This window comes from Pteropus vampyrus, unplaced genomic scaffold (genome assembly GCF_000151845.1).
Source record: "Pteropus vampyrus isolate Shadow unplaced genomic scaffold, Pvam_2.0 Scaffold15, whole genome shotgun sequence".
Taxonomy (NCBI): domain Eukaryota; kingdom Metazoa; phylum Chordata; class Mammalia; order Chiroptera; family Pteropodidae; genus Pteropus; species Pteropus vampyrus.
Window position 1 is genome coordinate 6773414 of NW_011888796.1, and position 14696 is coordinate 6788109.

The following is a 14696-nucleotide window of genomic DNA, read 5'->3' on the forward strand; positions in this document are numbered from 1 at the left end:
GGGAAAAAAAAGGTGGCTGTTTCATAATGGGCCACCCTGTGTTAAATAATATTATTCTTCTGGTAGGCAACCCTATACTTAGCACTTTCATGAAAATTAATTAGTTACAGGTACAAAGACCTAAGAGACCCTGTTACACAAATCTCTTAAAACTTGAAATGTGAAAAATCAACCAAAAGTATCTGTTAATAACTTACACACCTCTTTGGAGAAATGAAAGAGCTTTGGTTTACAATCATCTGTAGCATTTGAAATCTGTTTAAGAGGATTGAGGGGGAAAAGAGAAACCAACCATCATTAAAAGTCAGAATACATCAACAAACATGATGAATTTATTATTCCTGGGCTTTCAAATAAAAATATTTCAAAACAAAGTTCCAAAATGCAATACAGTCATTACTTTTTCATTTATTAAGGGAAAAGTCATTATTAATTTTATTTTTTTTCTTTTTAGCTTAAAATGAAAAGGAAGAAACTGAAAGGAAAATAGAAACTATTACCTGTAAGTTTTGCTCTATACAATTTAATGTCAGAGGACAAGGGATGGACCACTTTTTAATTATTATCTGTAAAAATAAGTAGAATCAGCACTCAGATTATTTCTTATAAAATTCATGGCAAGAAAATGATTTCTAATAGGTCAGTATTATTTCAATTAATCTAATGCCACGCCAAATACAATACTAGCCAACAGAAGATTCTTTGCTCAGATGATTTTCCCCAGTTAGATTGGGGTCACCTATGACGAGGGTGAAGTGTGGGACCGAATATCCGTTTAGAGGTGATCTCCCCCCATTAAAGACTGAGAGCACTCTTATGTCAACTTTCAAAATTCCAATAGCATCAAGGCATTAAAAAAAAAGTGCAACTCAAAAAGAAACATCATGTTTTTAGTGACAATGGTACAAAAGTATGCTTATTTGGGGACCTGGCATCAGTAGCAGATAGAGAAATATTAATGGAAATGGCCACAGGCAGAAATAAATAGAGACCTTATGCAAGGGGTGAGCACAGATTTCTGATGTATAACTACTATCCCTCTTGCTTTTAGACTTCTATTACTTTCAGTGAATGTGAATAAGAATAACGGCACATAGCTAGGGAACTCCAGCTGTTAAAAATAAAATAAGAAAAAAAAACAATTAAAAGAAATCCAGGGGGATGCTATTTCCCAGAAACGATCAATGAAAATGTTTCAGGATTTTACTCTTAATTGTGGCCATCTTGTTCCTAGACCTACAGTTGTGGTTGTGTCAACATCGCCATTGTTGTGGTTGTTTCAGGGCACATAATTACTCTGTAAATATTTGCTCCAGGCTGAAACCCAGGGTAAAGACGGGCAGGGGAGAATAAAGGAAGCATTTGTACTCTGCAGGAGACCGATAAGTAAGTACTGTTCCTATTCCTATCCCTATTTGGTATTTATCTAGTTTGGGATTTAGACTAATTCACCAAGATTTTTATATAGTGGTAAAACAAATCTAAGGAAAACATATACTTTTAGGATTAAGTTAATGTGTGAACTAAAGAATGACTCTTAATTAAAACCCTCATCTGGGGGGGAGGAAATGGAAATTATAAGGATAAACTAGGCAAACTGCTTTGACATTTCTAGATAAGCGTTCAATATGTAATAAAACCAAATGGTCAACTTACCGAGAGGAAGCAAAAAAATAAACGGTAATAATCCCACCATCTTTTTCATTTTCTAATTTGTTTTCAATGAAAAAAAGAAGGATGAGGATGGGGTAGGGTAGAAGCTGGAGAAGCAAAGCTGTTACTGGTCTCTCTCTTCAGCCCTGCTCCAAGTTTGGTGTCTCACATTTCCCCTAACAGTGGTGGTGGCAGCAACAACCATTTATTGAGCACTTGTGTACCAGGTACTGTGATAATGCTGCTATGTGAGCTACCTCATTTATTTTATCAGCTGTGATTACTAGGCTTGCACTTCAAAATATTTTAAAACAATGCTCCAAAATGCAATAAATCATTTTTTCATTAATTAAAAAATATCATTAGCAAGCTGATTTTATATTAATATAAAATTCAGTTACTGCAGCTAAAATTTCTCTGCAGAGATACATTCTGACCCCAAGCCTACATGGTGGATTGGGGTGGAGAGAAATGATGTCCTACAAAGCAGAAGTACAGAACAGGAATGGAAAGATACCCAACAACAAATAGTAACAGGGAGTCCTTGCTCAGGGCGAAGACAGAATGGTAAGAAGATAACTCCAGGGGTTAGAAAGACAAAAGGGAAAAAGATGAATAAGTATTAAAAATACTGTGCATGTGCACAAAAGGCCCTCTATTCTCTCTGCACCTAGTCTTTCCCAACTTTTAATGTTCAGCTCAAGTTTTATTTCCTTCCACAGTCTTCGTTTACTTGGCTCTGTGATCCTTCTCTCAACTCTTATAATTCTTAATTATGTATGTAATCAATACTTAATTATGTATTGCCTATATTGTTCTGTTTTTTTCCTAAAAATTCACCTTATCTCGCATACTAAATTGACAGATCCTTAAGAGTTATGTCCAGGTTAAACTCCCACAACTCCATGATGCCTAGGATAGTGCTCAGTAGAAGGAAAGCTTCTGACTAAAATCCATTCAAATAGTTCTCTATTCTGATTACTGACTCATTAAAATATTACTTAGAATACTAATCTGTATTCAAGACAGAACTTTTGGAAGGAAAGGAAATACATTTGTGTTCTAAAATGGACCAGAAAAGGTAAGTCCATCTGGTTACCATCATTCTGAGCCACTGCTAAAATAAAATTTATTTTTTCTAATTTTAGATATTTCAGAGGAGGCAAAAATTATGTTAAAAATTTTTATGCAAAGTAAGTATCTGAGACAACAGATAAGAGTATAGGTTTTGATTTGCATTATTTGTAGAGTGTAATTTAAAAAAACAATAGTTTTCTGAATTTTTATAATGTAATACAAATGTTATACAGATTTACAAACAAACACTGACAAAAATAATCAATGAAAAAATTGGCATCTGTCAAAAAAATCTGGGTTAATATAGACATGCATCCTTCCCCAGTCACTATTTATTTCAAAACCTAATACTCGGAAACTCTAAAATAAATATGTCAATTAAAAAGAGCATTAAAAAAAAAGTATACAGTGTTTCTTCATTGTCCCATGGTAGTCCAAATTTAAATTGTGCTCACAGGTAAAAATCTGAGCAGATGGTTTGTAAAGCATTACAGTAAATGCAGAATAAGGGTATTACTTCCATATGACTGCTATAGCAAAAACCTGCATCGAATTAAAGAGTATCTGCAATGACAGAAATGAATACTGTGAAAACTATATACAATAGACATATTGTATATACATTTCACCTGCTTCAAACTATTAGCTATAAAAACCAAATTTCTACTTATGCAATGCTTGGATTGCCAATTATCTGTGAAGAAAAAATTCACTGTTATCTATACTGATTCTCTTTAACATCCATATGTTCATTTGCATACACAGGCTACTCCTAACATGTCGATGCATCATAACAATCAAATTATGATGAAAATATTTGTTGCTCCCCTCTTCATTGTGGGGGCTAAAACATATATATTCATCGATGTCAATTAAACTTATTGTGGTAATCATTTCATAATATATATAAGTCAAGTCATTACGCTATACACCTTAAATTTACACAGTGTTGTATGTCAATTACATCCCAATAAAATTGAAAGAAAAAAATCCAAAGGAAAGTATATGTTCAATTCACTTATTGGTAAGAGACAAGTCAGACAATTTGAGGGAGAGGCCATGATTTTAATGTTGATAAACTCAACAAATGATTAAATGTAAACAGTTAAGTATTTTTAGTTTTAAGAACACTCATTATACTATTTCTGTACATTGTAATCAGTGTCACTTCCACTTCATTTAAATAATCTAATGTCGTTTTATCCTTTTATCCCAGAAGAGAGTTTAGCCTAAGTTAAATATATCCTAGATTGTTTTGATAACATGGAAATCTGGCTATATAATATGGTTTAACTACTGATGTATTACCTTGCTCTTCTGGGTGGCATTTTTCTTTTATTTATTTCTTATAAACAAAGTTTAATCAAGTTTATAATTTTAAGAGTTTAATCAAGCCATTTAGATATGTATCCTTTTGGCAAATTTAAAATATTCAGTCCTACATAAGGTATGACAAACACTATGGAATAAACTGCTATACAAAGAGGAAAATGATTTTTTGCAAATTTTCACACTAAGATACTATCTGCAGTGTTAAAATCTGGTTTTGGAAAATTAAAAGGAAATAAATTCAAATAAATTAAATTTACCATCTGATATTTTCCTGTTATAATAAAAATAAGCTAATTTTTAAAAAATAAGAAAAAACATTCCACATGCAAAGAAAAATATTTCTTTGCAATAGTCTTTTTATAAGCACTTATCTATACTGAATAAAGCAGACCAGAGAGAGTTCAAATACTCCAATTCCTACTAGTTCTCAACAGTTAAACCCTTATAAAAGCTCTGCTTTCATTAATGGAACAAAGTTTCAAAATTAAGGTGACTAGTATTAAACCAATTTTAAAGAGTAGAACCAGCCTGATTTTCATGCTTGAGTACACATATACACACATATGCACACTTATACACACACAGTACTAGTACTGCACAGAAATAATGTGGTATACTACCTATATAAAAAAATTATACTCCATCTAAGGTTTTAATAGAAATTGGTGTGCTCTTCTCTCTAGTTAACCACAAGAGATACCCAATTTAAATGCTGCTCTAGCTAAGCCTCTTCAAAACAGTTAAAATGAAGGAAATAACTTTGTGGAACAAAAGCGCTTTTAATAACACACTGAAATAAAATGGGATACCTCCCCGAAACAAAACAAGAGGTGAAAGAAAAAAGACATTAACACAATGAGTTCAATTTTAGTGAGGAGATAAGCAATACACTATATTTTAAACTTACCACAAGAGCAAAGAACACCATAAAGAAAAATGATAAACTACTTGTGTAGCCAAGAAAGCCTGTAAAATAACAGTAAAATAAAGAGCAATTTATAAGGAAAATGATCCTAACGTACAGCTAAAGCTATACATCTTGGGCATGTTTTCTATTACAGTGCTTGGTATCTGGGGCTTAGGGCTGAGAATAACAACATTCCAACTATCTGTCACAGATCATTTATGTAGCTCTGTACAGCAGAATTGGAACTGGCTTACCACTAATGGTATACTGTAAGGAAAGGCTGCTCTTTAATGTTCCGCTGTAAAGATTTTATTTTAGTGGGGCAGACAAAATACTACTGCGAACCAAGTAATAGGTTAACTAGACAGGGCTGAAGGCTGAACAACCTAAAATAAGTCCAAGTTCAAAATTACGCATAACCACCGTCCTTCTGCTAAAAATGTGGTACTGTGAACTTTCAAAGCCCCTTAAGATTATTTTCCTTCTTTCTTTTTTCTTTCTGTTAAACTAATAATGTCCTCTTCCGTAAAGACTTACCTATTTTAGGAAGAAGTGCAAGAGGGAACACAACGACAACACAAATGATTATTAGTAGTGTTTGTCCATCAAGATACCAAGACCTATTAGAAAAAAAATAGTTCTGTTTTAGGCACAGGACTCCAGCATGTGTGTACACACACACACCATTACAAAAAACCTACTTTCTTTTGTTAAAATATATTCTTGTGGGATCCTAATATTTGTATTAATTAATTTACATTTAAGCACGTATCAAAACAATGAGATCCTATTTTTCAACTACCAAATCAGCAAATACTAAGATGATAGTCAAGGCTGGTGAGGAGTGATGATGTGTGCACAAAACTGGTGAAAGTAACAACTGTGAATATTATCTTTCTAAAAAGCAATTTTACAAATGCTTTTGAGAGCCTTCAAATATTTAACACTTACAAAAGACTATTAAAAAAACAATCAGCAACAAGAATAAAAATTTTGGAAAAAAGATGTTTATTGAAAAGATGTTTATTGAAAGATATCTATTGAATATTGGAAACTAACATCTAAAACCATGATAATTTAAAAATAAATTATGAAACTATGGGACAATGATAAAAAGAACAATTTGTATGTAAAATAATATGAATATTCAGTAAACATCATAAATATATACACCATAATAGCAATTTTGAGGAAAAATATAGATTGATTAAAAATGGAAAGAAACAACAATAAACTGATAGCCATTATCTCTGCATGGTAGAATGATGGGTGAATTTTCTTCTTTATAGTTTTCTACACTTTTCAAATTTTCAGGAAAGGGCATGGATTACCAGGAAAAAAAATATTAAAATTTTCACATAAAGGTATTAGAATATTGAATGAGAAAAGGTAGGTTAAAAGTGAAATGATATATTGGATTATTTAAAAAAAAAACTCACTGCGCATATAAGAAATAAGGATATACTTAAAATACCAAAAGTGGATACTTCTTATTTGATAGCAATATGAGCAATTTTATTTTCTCCTTGTTTGTATATATATGATTTCAATTTTTCAATATAAAATACCTGTATAAAAGTGTCTAAAAGTTAATTTTGCAAGACTTTAACAGTAAAGATGTCAGTATGTAAAGGACAAACAATTCATGAAAGAATGACTCCTACACTTGAAGAAAAATCCAACCTTCGGTGCCAATTAAAGAAATAAACAATGAGGCTATTTAAATTAAACTAGTAAAAGTATTGTAAACATAATATTTGAGAATATGGCAAAACCAGTCCTTCACATGTTGTTAGTGATCTTGTCAATCTAGTACTACCTTCTGGAAAAACATTAATAATATGTAGCAAGAGCAATAAAATGTGGTAATTTACTCTAAGAAAACAATTTAAAATATAAAGAATTCTATGTGCATAAAGCTGTGAAATAACATTATTATAATATTTAGTAGGGGAGAAATCCTATTCTTCCGACAATAGAAAATATTTAGATCAATAACAGCACACCCAGTGGAATATTATGCAGCTTTAAAAAAGACAATTTAGCAAAATGGAAAATCTTAATAATAGAAACAAAATACAAGATTATTAATTATGTTCTTATAAAGCTCTTTAAGCAAAATTCAAAGGAAATAAAATGACAACAGTGATTAGGTAAGAGATCGCATTATGTATAATTTTTATTGCTTTCTTAATTTTCTATAATATGGCTGTCATATTTTTACATGGAAACATATACATATATACAGAGGCACAACAATAACGAAGTAGAATTCATGCTAATTTTGGAGCTGGGAGCATTAAAGACAATATGGATTACTTTTTTCAAATAATTTGGTAGATGTTCTCAGAATTCTTAGTTGGAAATGATGCATTCTCTTTCTTTACCAAGTAACCAAAGTCTCTCACTGCCATGTAAAATTAAGAAAATGGATAAATTCCTAGAAACACACAACATACCAACACTAAATCATAAAGAAATAGAAAATATGAACAGATCAATAATGAGTAAGGAGATTGAATTAGTAATCAAAAACCTCCTCCCAAAAGCCCAGGAACAGATGGTTTTACTAGTGAATTCTATCAATCATTTAAAGAATTAATGTCAATTCTTTTCAAACTCCAAAAAAAAAAAGAAGAGGAAGGAACACTTCCAAACTCATTTTACAAAGCCAGCATACCCTAGTACTAAAGCCAGATAAGAACACTACAAAAAGAGAAAACTACAGGCGAATATCCCTGATAAATATAGATGTAAAAATTCTCAACAAAATATCAGCAAGCCAAATTCGATAGCACATCAAAGGGATCATACACTGTGATCAAGTGGGATTTATTCCTGGGATGCAAGGATGATTCTGAAAGTCCTAGCTAAAGCAATCAGGCAAGGTTAAAAAAAAGGGGGCATCCAAATTGGAAAGGAAACACATCTGTTTTTATTTGCAGATCATATAATCTTATATACAGAAAATCCTAAAGCCTTAACCAAAACACTGTTAGAACTAAACTACAAATTTATTAAAGCTGCAGGATACAAAATCAACATACAGAAATCAATTATGTTTCTATGCATTAACAATGAAATATCTGAAAAAGAAAATGATCTCATTCCCAATAGCAACAAAAACAACAAAATACTTAGAAATAAATTTAACTAGAGAAGTAAAAGTTTTGTACACTGAAAATGATAAGACTTTAATGAAAGAAATTGAAGAAGACACAAATAAATGGAAAGATATCCCATTTGTGTTCATGGATCAGAAGAATTAACGTTGTTAAAATATCCAGCTGCACTACCAAAGCCATCTACAGATTCAATGAAATCCCTATCAAGATTACAATGACTTTTTTTAAAATATAGAAATAGAACAAACAATACTAAAATTTGTAAGGAATCACAAAAGACCTTGAATAGCTAAAGCAGTCGTGGAAAGAAAGCAAAGCTGGAGGCATCACACTTCCTGCCTCAGGCAAAGGATATCAAAAGCACAAGCAACAAAAACAATTCTAAGTGGCATTACATCAAACTAAAAACCCTCGCACAGAAAAAGAAACAATCAACAAATGAAGTGGCAATCTACAGAATGAGAGAAAATATTTGCGAACCACATTATCTAATGAGGGGTTAATATCCAAAACGTATAAAGAACCAATACGACTTGATAGCAAAAAATCAAAAAATCCATTTTAAAAATAGGCAAAGAAAACGAATAGACATTTTTCCAAAGAAGACATACCAATGGCCGACAGGTACATGAAAAGAGGCTCAATATCACCTATCATCAGAGAAATACAAATCAAAACCACAATGAGATAACACTTCACACCTGTTAGTATGGGTATCAGCAAAAAGACAAGCAATAACAAATGTTGGCAAGGACGTGGAGAAAAGGAACCCTGTGTACTGTTGGTGGAAATGTGAATTGGTTCAGCCACTATGGAGAACAGCATGGAGGTTCCTCAAAAAATTAAAAATTGAATTACCATATGATCGAGCAATCCCACTTCTGGGCATGTATCCAAAGAAAATAAAAACAGGATATAGAAAAGATATCTGCACTCCCATGTTTACTGCTGCATTATTCACAATAGCCAAGATATGGAAACAACCTAGGTGTCTATCAGTGGATGAATGGATAAAGATGTGATATACATGGAAATATTATATATAATGAAATATTATGTATAATGAAATTATATGTGTATACATGTACATATATATACATATATATGTATATATATAATGAAATATTACTTAGCCAGGAGAAGGAAGGAAATCCTGCCATTTGTGACAACATGGATGGACCTTGATGGCATTATACTTAAAGTGAGATAAGAAAAAGATGTATATCATTTATATGTGGTATCTAAAACACCCTAACTCTTAGAAACAGAGTAAAATGGTGATTACTAGGAGCTGGGGGTCAGGGGAACCGAGAAGATGTCGGTCAAAAAAGAAATAATTATGTGACACATTGGAGGTGTTAGCTAATACTGTGGTAATCGTACTGCAAATATATGTGTATCCAACCAACACACTGTATACCTTAAACTTACACAATGTTACATGTCAATTATATCTCAATTATAAAAAGAGAGAGAAAATAGGAGAGGAGAGAGGAAGGAGAGGAGAGCAGAATAGAACAGAACAGAACAGAAAAAAGAAAAGAAAAGAAAAAAGAAAAGGAAGGAAGAAAAGGTTTTCCTCTACATGGTCTCAAGCCCTGACTTCTAACATGGACTTTATGATTCACTGTGTCTCTTTTTACACGCTGGTTTATGAGGAAGTCCTCTCTAATATATCTTTAATGGGCACTATTGGGTGCTTGACAACTCACTCTGACAGAACAGAAGAAGGAACAGCAGCAGAAATAGCACCATGATCACTTTTCCTTTCTCCACCCCAATTTATGTCTTAGAAAATGCATATACTAGAAACTAAAACCTATGTACAAGTATTTCTAGGTCTGACGGTGTTCTCTGCGTATGTGTATGCCCCTCAATTCCTGGTGCGTAGGAGGTCCTGAAAGTACACATACTAACAATACAAAATGACACTCGGCATGTTCACATTCCAGCCCTGAAATAAGTTTCAGAACAAGAACTTCAAAATATCCCTCATCGAGAGACACCTAGCAACTCAACTTCTTAAACTGGCAAAAACCCAGTGCTCTATGCCTGAAATCTTCCCTCTGGGACCCAATATCAGACCCAGACAGTTGCAGCGCCAGGAGAAAAAGGGCCCCAAGGAGCACCAAGCAGATTCCATCTGTTAGCTCTGCTGCCCCCGCTGTCATGAAGGTAGAGAGAGGTGTGCAAAGGGAGCAGCACGTTAACCCCCAGGACCAGACTCACTCCTCTCTCTGGCGTAAGAACGGGCACACTTGGAAATCCTGAACTTTCTAACTTACACTGTTATATTATACTTTACGATGCTATACTATTTCAGATCACAATTTGCTCAGGTCCATAGAAGGCCACATGACTGCCCAAAACACTGAACTGTGGGTCTGAAGATAAGGTTACCTTCTCCCATTAGCAACTCAGAATCACAGAGCTATGGCACATTAGAGCTAAAGAGACCTCACAGATTATCTGATTCAACAAATTCATTTTATATGTTGGTAAAATCTGCAAAAGGATAAGTGTGACCTTACATATAGAAGCAATGGAAATACTCTCTTGCATAGTCAGAGTTTACGGTATTTTTCAGATACTGCCTCATTTTTCTCTAGATTGTACTTTCTTCTTCACAGGATTGAACTTTAAGTTCCTAATATGAAAAGAACTGTATTCAAAACATAATTTCTCTATCCCTGCTTGGCTACTGGTTATTATTAATCATTTCTTATCCTATTAAGTTATATTAATAAAGCCAATTGTAAATAGAGTACCTTTCTTTACCATTCATCAACACTAAAGGAAACACAGTAATGCACAGTAAAGTCAGTTTCCATTTTATGTGCATGTCACAGTCAAATGATTTGTGTTTGGCAATGAATTTCCAAAGAACAGAAATGATTAAACTAACAAAATAAAACCCCAGCCTGAGAAATACAAACCAGTAAAAAGAAATCTCAAAAAGCACAAATTAAATAAATATATTTTATAAATCAAGATTTTAGAAGACTATACTAACCTTAATTTTGTTTCTAAAAGGAGGAAAAAAAGAATAACAGAGCCCTTGTTTTCCCACTGTGATCTAAATATACATTCTCTTTAAGCCAATAGAATTAGGGTAAAAAGTTTTATACTTCCTAGAAAACTTGTTTGATCTGTGGATTTAATCCTATATGCTAAAAATGTTCGAAGTATGAAATATAGGGTATAAATCCTTAGCTGTATTTCAAATGCTTTGGCATCAAGATGTTTTTTTCCATATTTTAATGAAAACCAGATTTATTTATAAGATGCTTTAATTTCATTCACGAATGGAATGAAACGAGAGTATCATATGTTCTGAATTAGGATCTTATTCACATCTCATATCAATTTTGTAACTCAAATGTAAGACAACTTAATTGTGTCAATCATATTCCCCTGACAAGATCATTAAATGTTAACAGAGAGCTTCCAAATTTTAAAAGCCATAGATTTTTAAAATATGTTATTCTATGAAAAATATAGATGTCACATAAAAGTTTGGTATAAGTATTATATTTCTGACTTCTAAATGTAATTTTTGAAATTAGAATATTATGAACCTACAGTTTCTTTTTGATGACATCTTTGTAAAGGTTTATATTTCACAATGGTATATCAAATCTCATAGACAACCCAGAAAATTAGCACACCTAAAAGATCTTAAGTGCAAGTTATTGGAACTAAAACCCTAAAGTAAAAGCATATCAATATGATATTGATCTTATAGAAGAAATATTGCTATGTAACTTTATTTAGAAATAAACTGCCTTCCATAGTTTAGTAAATTACCATACAATTTCTTAATTACTTTACAGCATTAAGCTTTAAAGACTAATGATTTATCTATATTCTAACCAATATAAGCAAATTATATTGCATTTTAAACAAGATAAAGCTATTAAAAATGTGTAATTTTAAAACATCGTAACAGAGATTATACAAACTGGTCACAGTATTTTTAAGTATATAGTTTTAAAAATTCATGCATGACAGGTAAAAATGACATTTTTATCAATTTTCTACTAACATGAGTGAGATGGGATAACTATTTCTTTAAACTAACCAGAAAAAAAAGTACATGGCAATTGATTTAAAATGAAGCTATGGTAAAAAGTATCACTTTTAGAGAAAGAAGACCTAAGTTTTAATAGTTCCATCACATACTACCTTTATTATTTCTAAAATTTTATGTATTTTTTTATCCTTCCTATTTCCACAAATACATATAAGAATTTTTTAAAAATGTAAATAGAAGTCACCAAATTCAGGACCAAGAAAAACACATACATGTATTAACTATTAGGATTAACATAATTTATGTAATACCTTCAGATTTGACTCTAACCTTCCCGGCAAGCAGAGCAAATAAGAAAAAAATAAGTTAGTATTATTTTTGGAATTTCTTTTCTTTTTTTAATTGAGGTCTAATTGACATTCATTATGGAATTTCTTAATTCTCCACATTTACACTATGCTATAAGCTTACAAAAGCATATGTACATATAATATTTTATTTGATAATCCCAATGGCTTTGGTTAAGAAGGCAATGCTGGTATCACACCAGGTGAAGAAACCCAAGGCTCAAAATTAAGTTATATGGTGAAAAGAAGTTAAATTAATTTCCTGAGGTTACTGAATATGAAATTGACAGGACACATGCCTCCTTACTTTTCATCTAACATTCTTTATTCTATCTCATATTGCCTTGAGTCATTAGCTCTAAATTTTAAAAGAAATTTATCACATAGAATTTTTTGAGTAACAGAAGTTGTCTTCAATATGAATGCAAAAGTGAATTTCACATAGCTATTTCTTATAGGAATTGTTTATCAAACTAGGAGCATAAAAATTAAAAGCAACTATTTAAAGCCGTAGATAAAACAAGATACTTGGAGCATCAAATGTGATAATGAGTGTAGAAGCCTTGTCGACTATAAAGTACTATAAAAAAGCATGATATTTTCTAATAATGAAAAATCATTAAGAACTTCTACCTACTTTTTTTAACCATTTTAGATGATTCATATTCAGATCTAAAGTATAACATACTTTCCTTATAAATATATATTTGCAGTTGTTTAAGTAGAATTCTTTCTTGGAAGCCAAGTTGTAAAAGCTAAAAACTAAATTTTGAAAACTTGCCCTTGAAATCTAGAGCAAGTTCAAATACTGGAGCAAAACGACCAAACATTCAAATCTAAAAGTCTGACAGGTTTTTTTGTGGTACTTTAAAAATTATGTGAAATAACTTAATGACAAAAAAATTTATTGTCTTTTCAAGTTTATTTTTCTCAAAATTTCTTGTTCTCTATAGTGAAAAGTATAATTAATTTGTTATTTTCCCCATAAAAAGAGATGAGTCAGTCTTTAGAAACCAGTGTTTTTAAAATAAGGAGAAAGGAGATATAATGTGGTTTAGTATTGTTTATAATATTGTTTAAAAAACAAGAAATGAAACGAGTCTCTGAAAATAATTTATTTTTTCAAATCATGCTTTATAATAGGAATCTCACACAAGCATGGTTGTAATTTTATCAGTATGGTTTATCTTTATCACTATGGTTAGCTGAGAAGTGACAGCAGTATTACTACTTCCTCCTTTAAGACATTTCCTATCGGTACTTTCAGGCTTCTTCCACCCTCCACCCAATCTTTCACATCTCCAAAAATTTCTCCTTTACTCTTCTCCAAGGTCTAGCTCATATACATGTCCAGCCCTATCATAGCCCTGTGGAATGCAAGGATTACACTGGGTGCATCAGAGGGTTCATAGCACAGTGCTTTGTACATAATGGAGCATCAGTAAACATAAGCTGAGTGTTTTCATCTCTGTTACTACTCTGCCCCTGCCTAATTTGTGTCTTGACAGTAGGTCCTATGTTTGTTTTATTTCCCATTAACTTAATAAATATTTATTGAATAAATAAATGGACACAATGTGAAGTATTTTTTCTTACCCACTATAGTCTCCAGACAAAAATTCTGAAATAGCAGTAGGAAGCTCTGTTTTAATAATTAAAAGATAAGATGACATAGCTGCAAAAAGAATAAAAAGAGTTCCTGTTAGAATTCTATAACTGTTAACCATTGAAGAATAATCTAGCCGGAAACGCAGATATCCATTAGGTCTATTACAACACATGGAAGATTAACTCATATTGCACTATCCTCAAATACATATATTTCCAAATGGAGTTATTTATCTCCATTCCCAGTATATACCAAGAATGGAAATAAATAACTTTGTAGAGAAGAATAATTGTAAGCTCATTAAGTATCCTTTGTTTAACAAGAGAAAGGGTCTTGAGTATAGGCCATTTATAAGAGAAATTTTGTTTAAAGTTTTGCAAAATATCTTACAAGTATCACCCCTGTTCAAGGCATTAGAGGTTAGTTTAGCAACCACTGATATAGAAACAGGAGTTTAATAAGTATAGTTAATAACTTTCATTATTTCTTATTAGAGAGACCTCTCCAAGAAGTCTCACTCCCTCCCTCTCCCTTTCTCTGCTCTCCTCTCCACTCAACACATAAGCACATTATGGAAATGTTATTATAAAGCAAAAACAAAATGCATAGTAAG

At 31.9% G+C, this 14696-nt stretch overlaps 1 protein-coding gene across 12 annotated transcripts in view; it reads right to left on the reverse strand.

Moving 5' to 3' along the window:
• SLC38A6 (solute carrier family 38 member 6) overlaps window positions 1-14696 on the reverse strand; it is a 65630-nt gene that overhangs the window by 15669 nt on the left and 35265 nt on the right. For 9 of the 12 annotated variants that reach the window (XM_023527142.1, XM_023527136.1, XM_023527144.1 and 6 more), the window contains 4 exons: window positions 5507-5589; window positions 4970-5028; window positions 501-566; window positions 202-255 (listed from right to left, as the gene is read on the reverse strand). In XM_023527142.1, coding sequence (XP_023382910.1) covers window positions 202-255; window positions 501-566; window positions 4970-5028; window positions 5507-5589 — 262 coding nt within the window. Of the gene's footprint in view, window positions 1-201; window positions 256-500; window positions 567-4969; window positions 5029-5506; window positions 5590-14070; window positions 14338-14696 lie in introns of those variants that run through there. The other 3 variants (XM_023527141.1, XM_023527138.1, XM_023527154.1) reach the window with 2 other exon arrangements.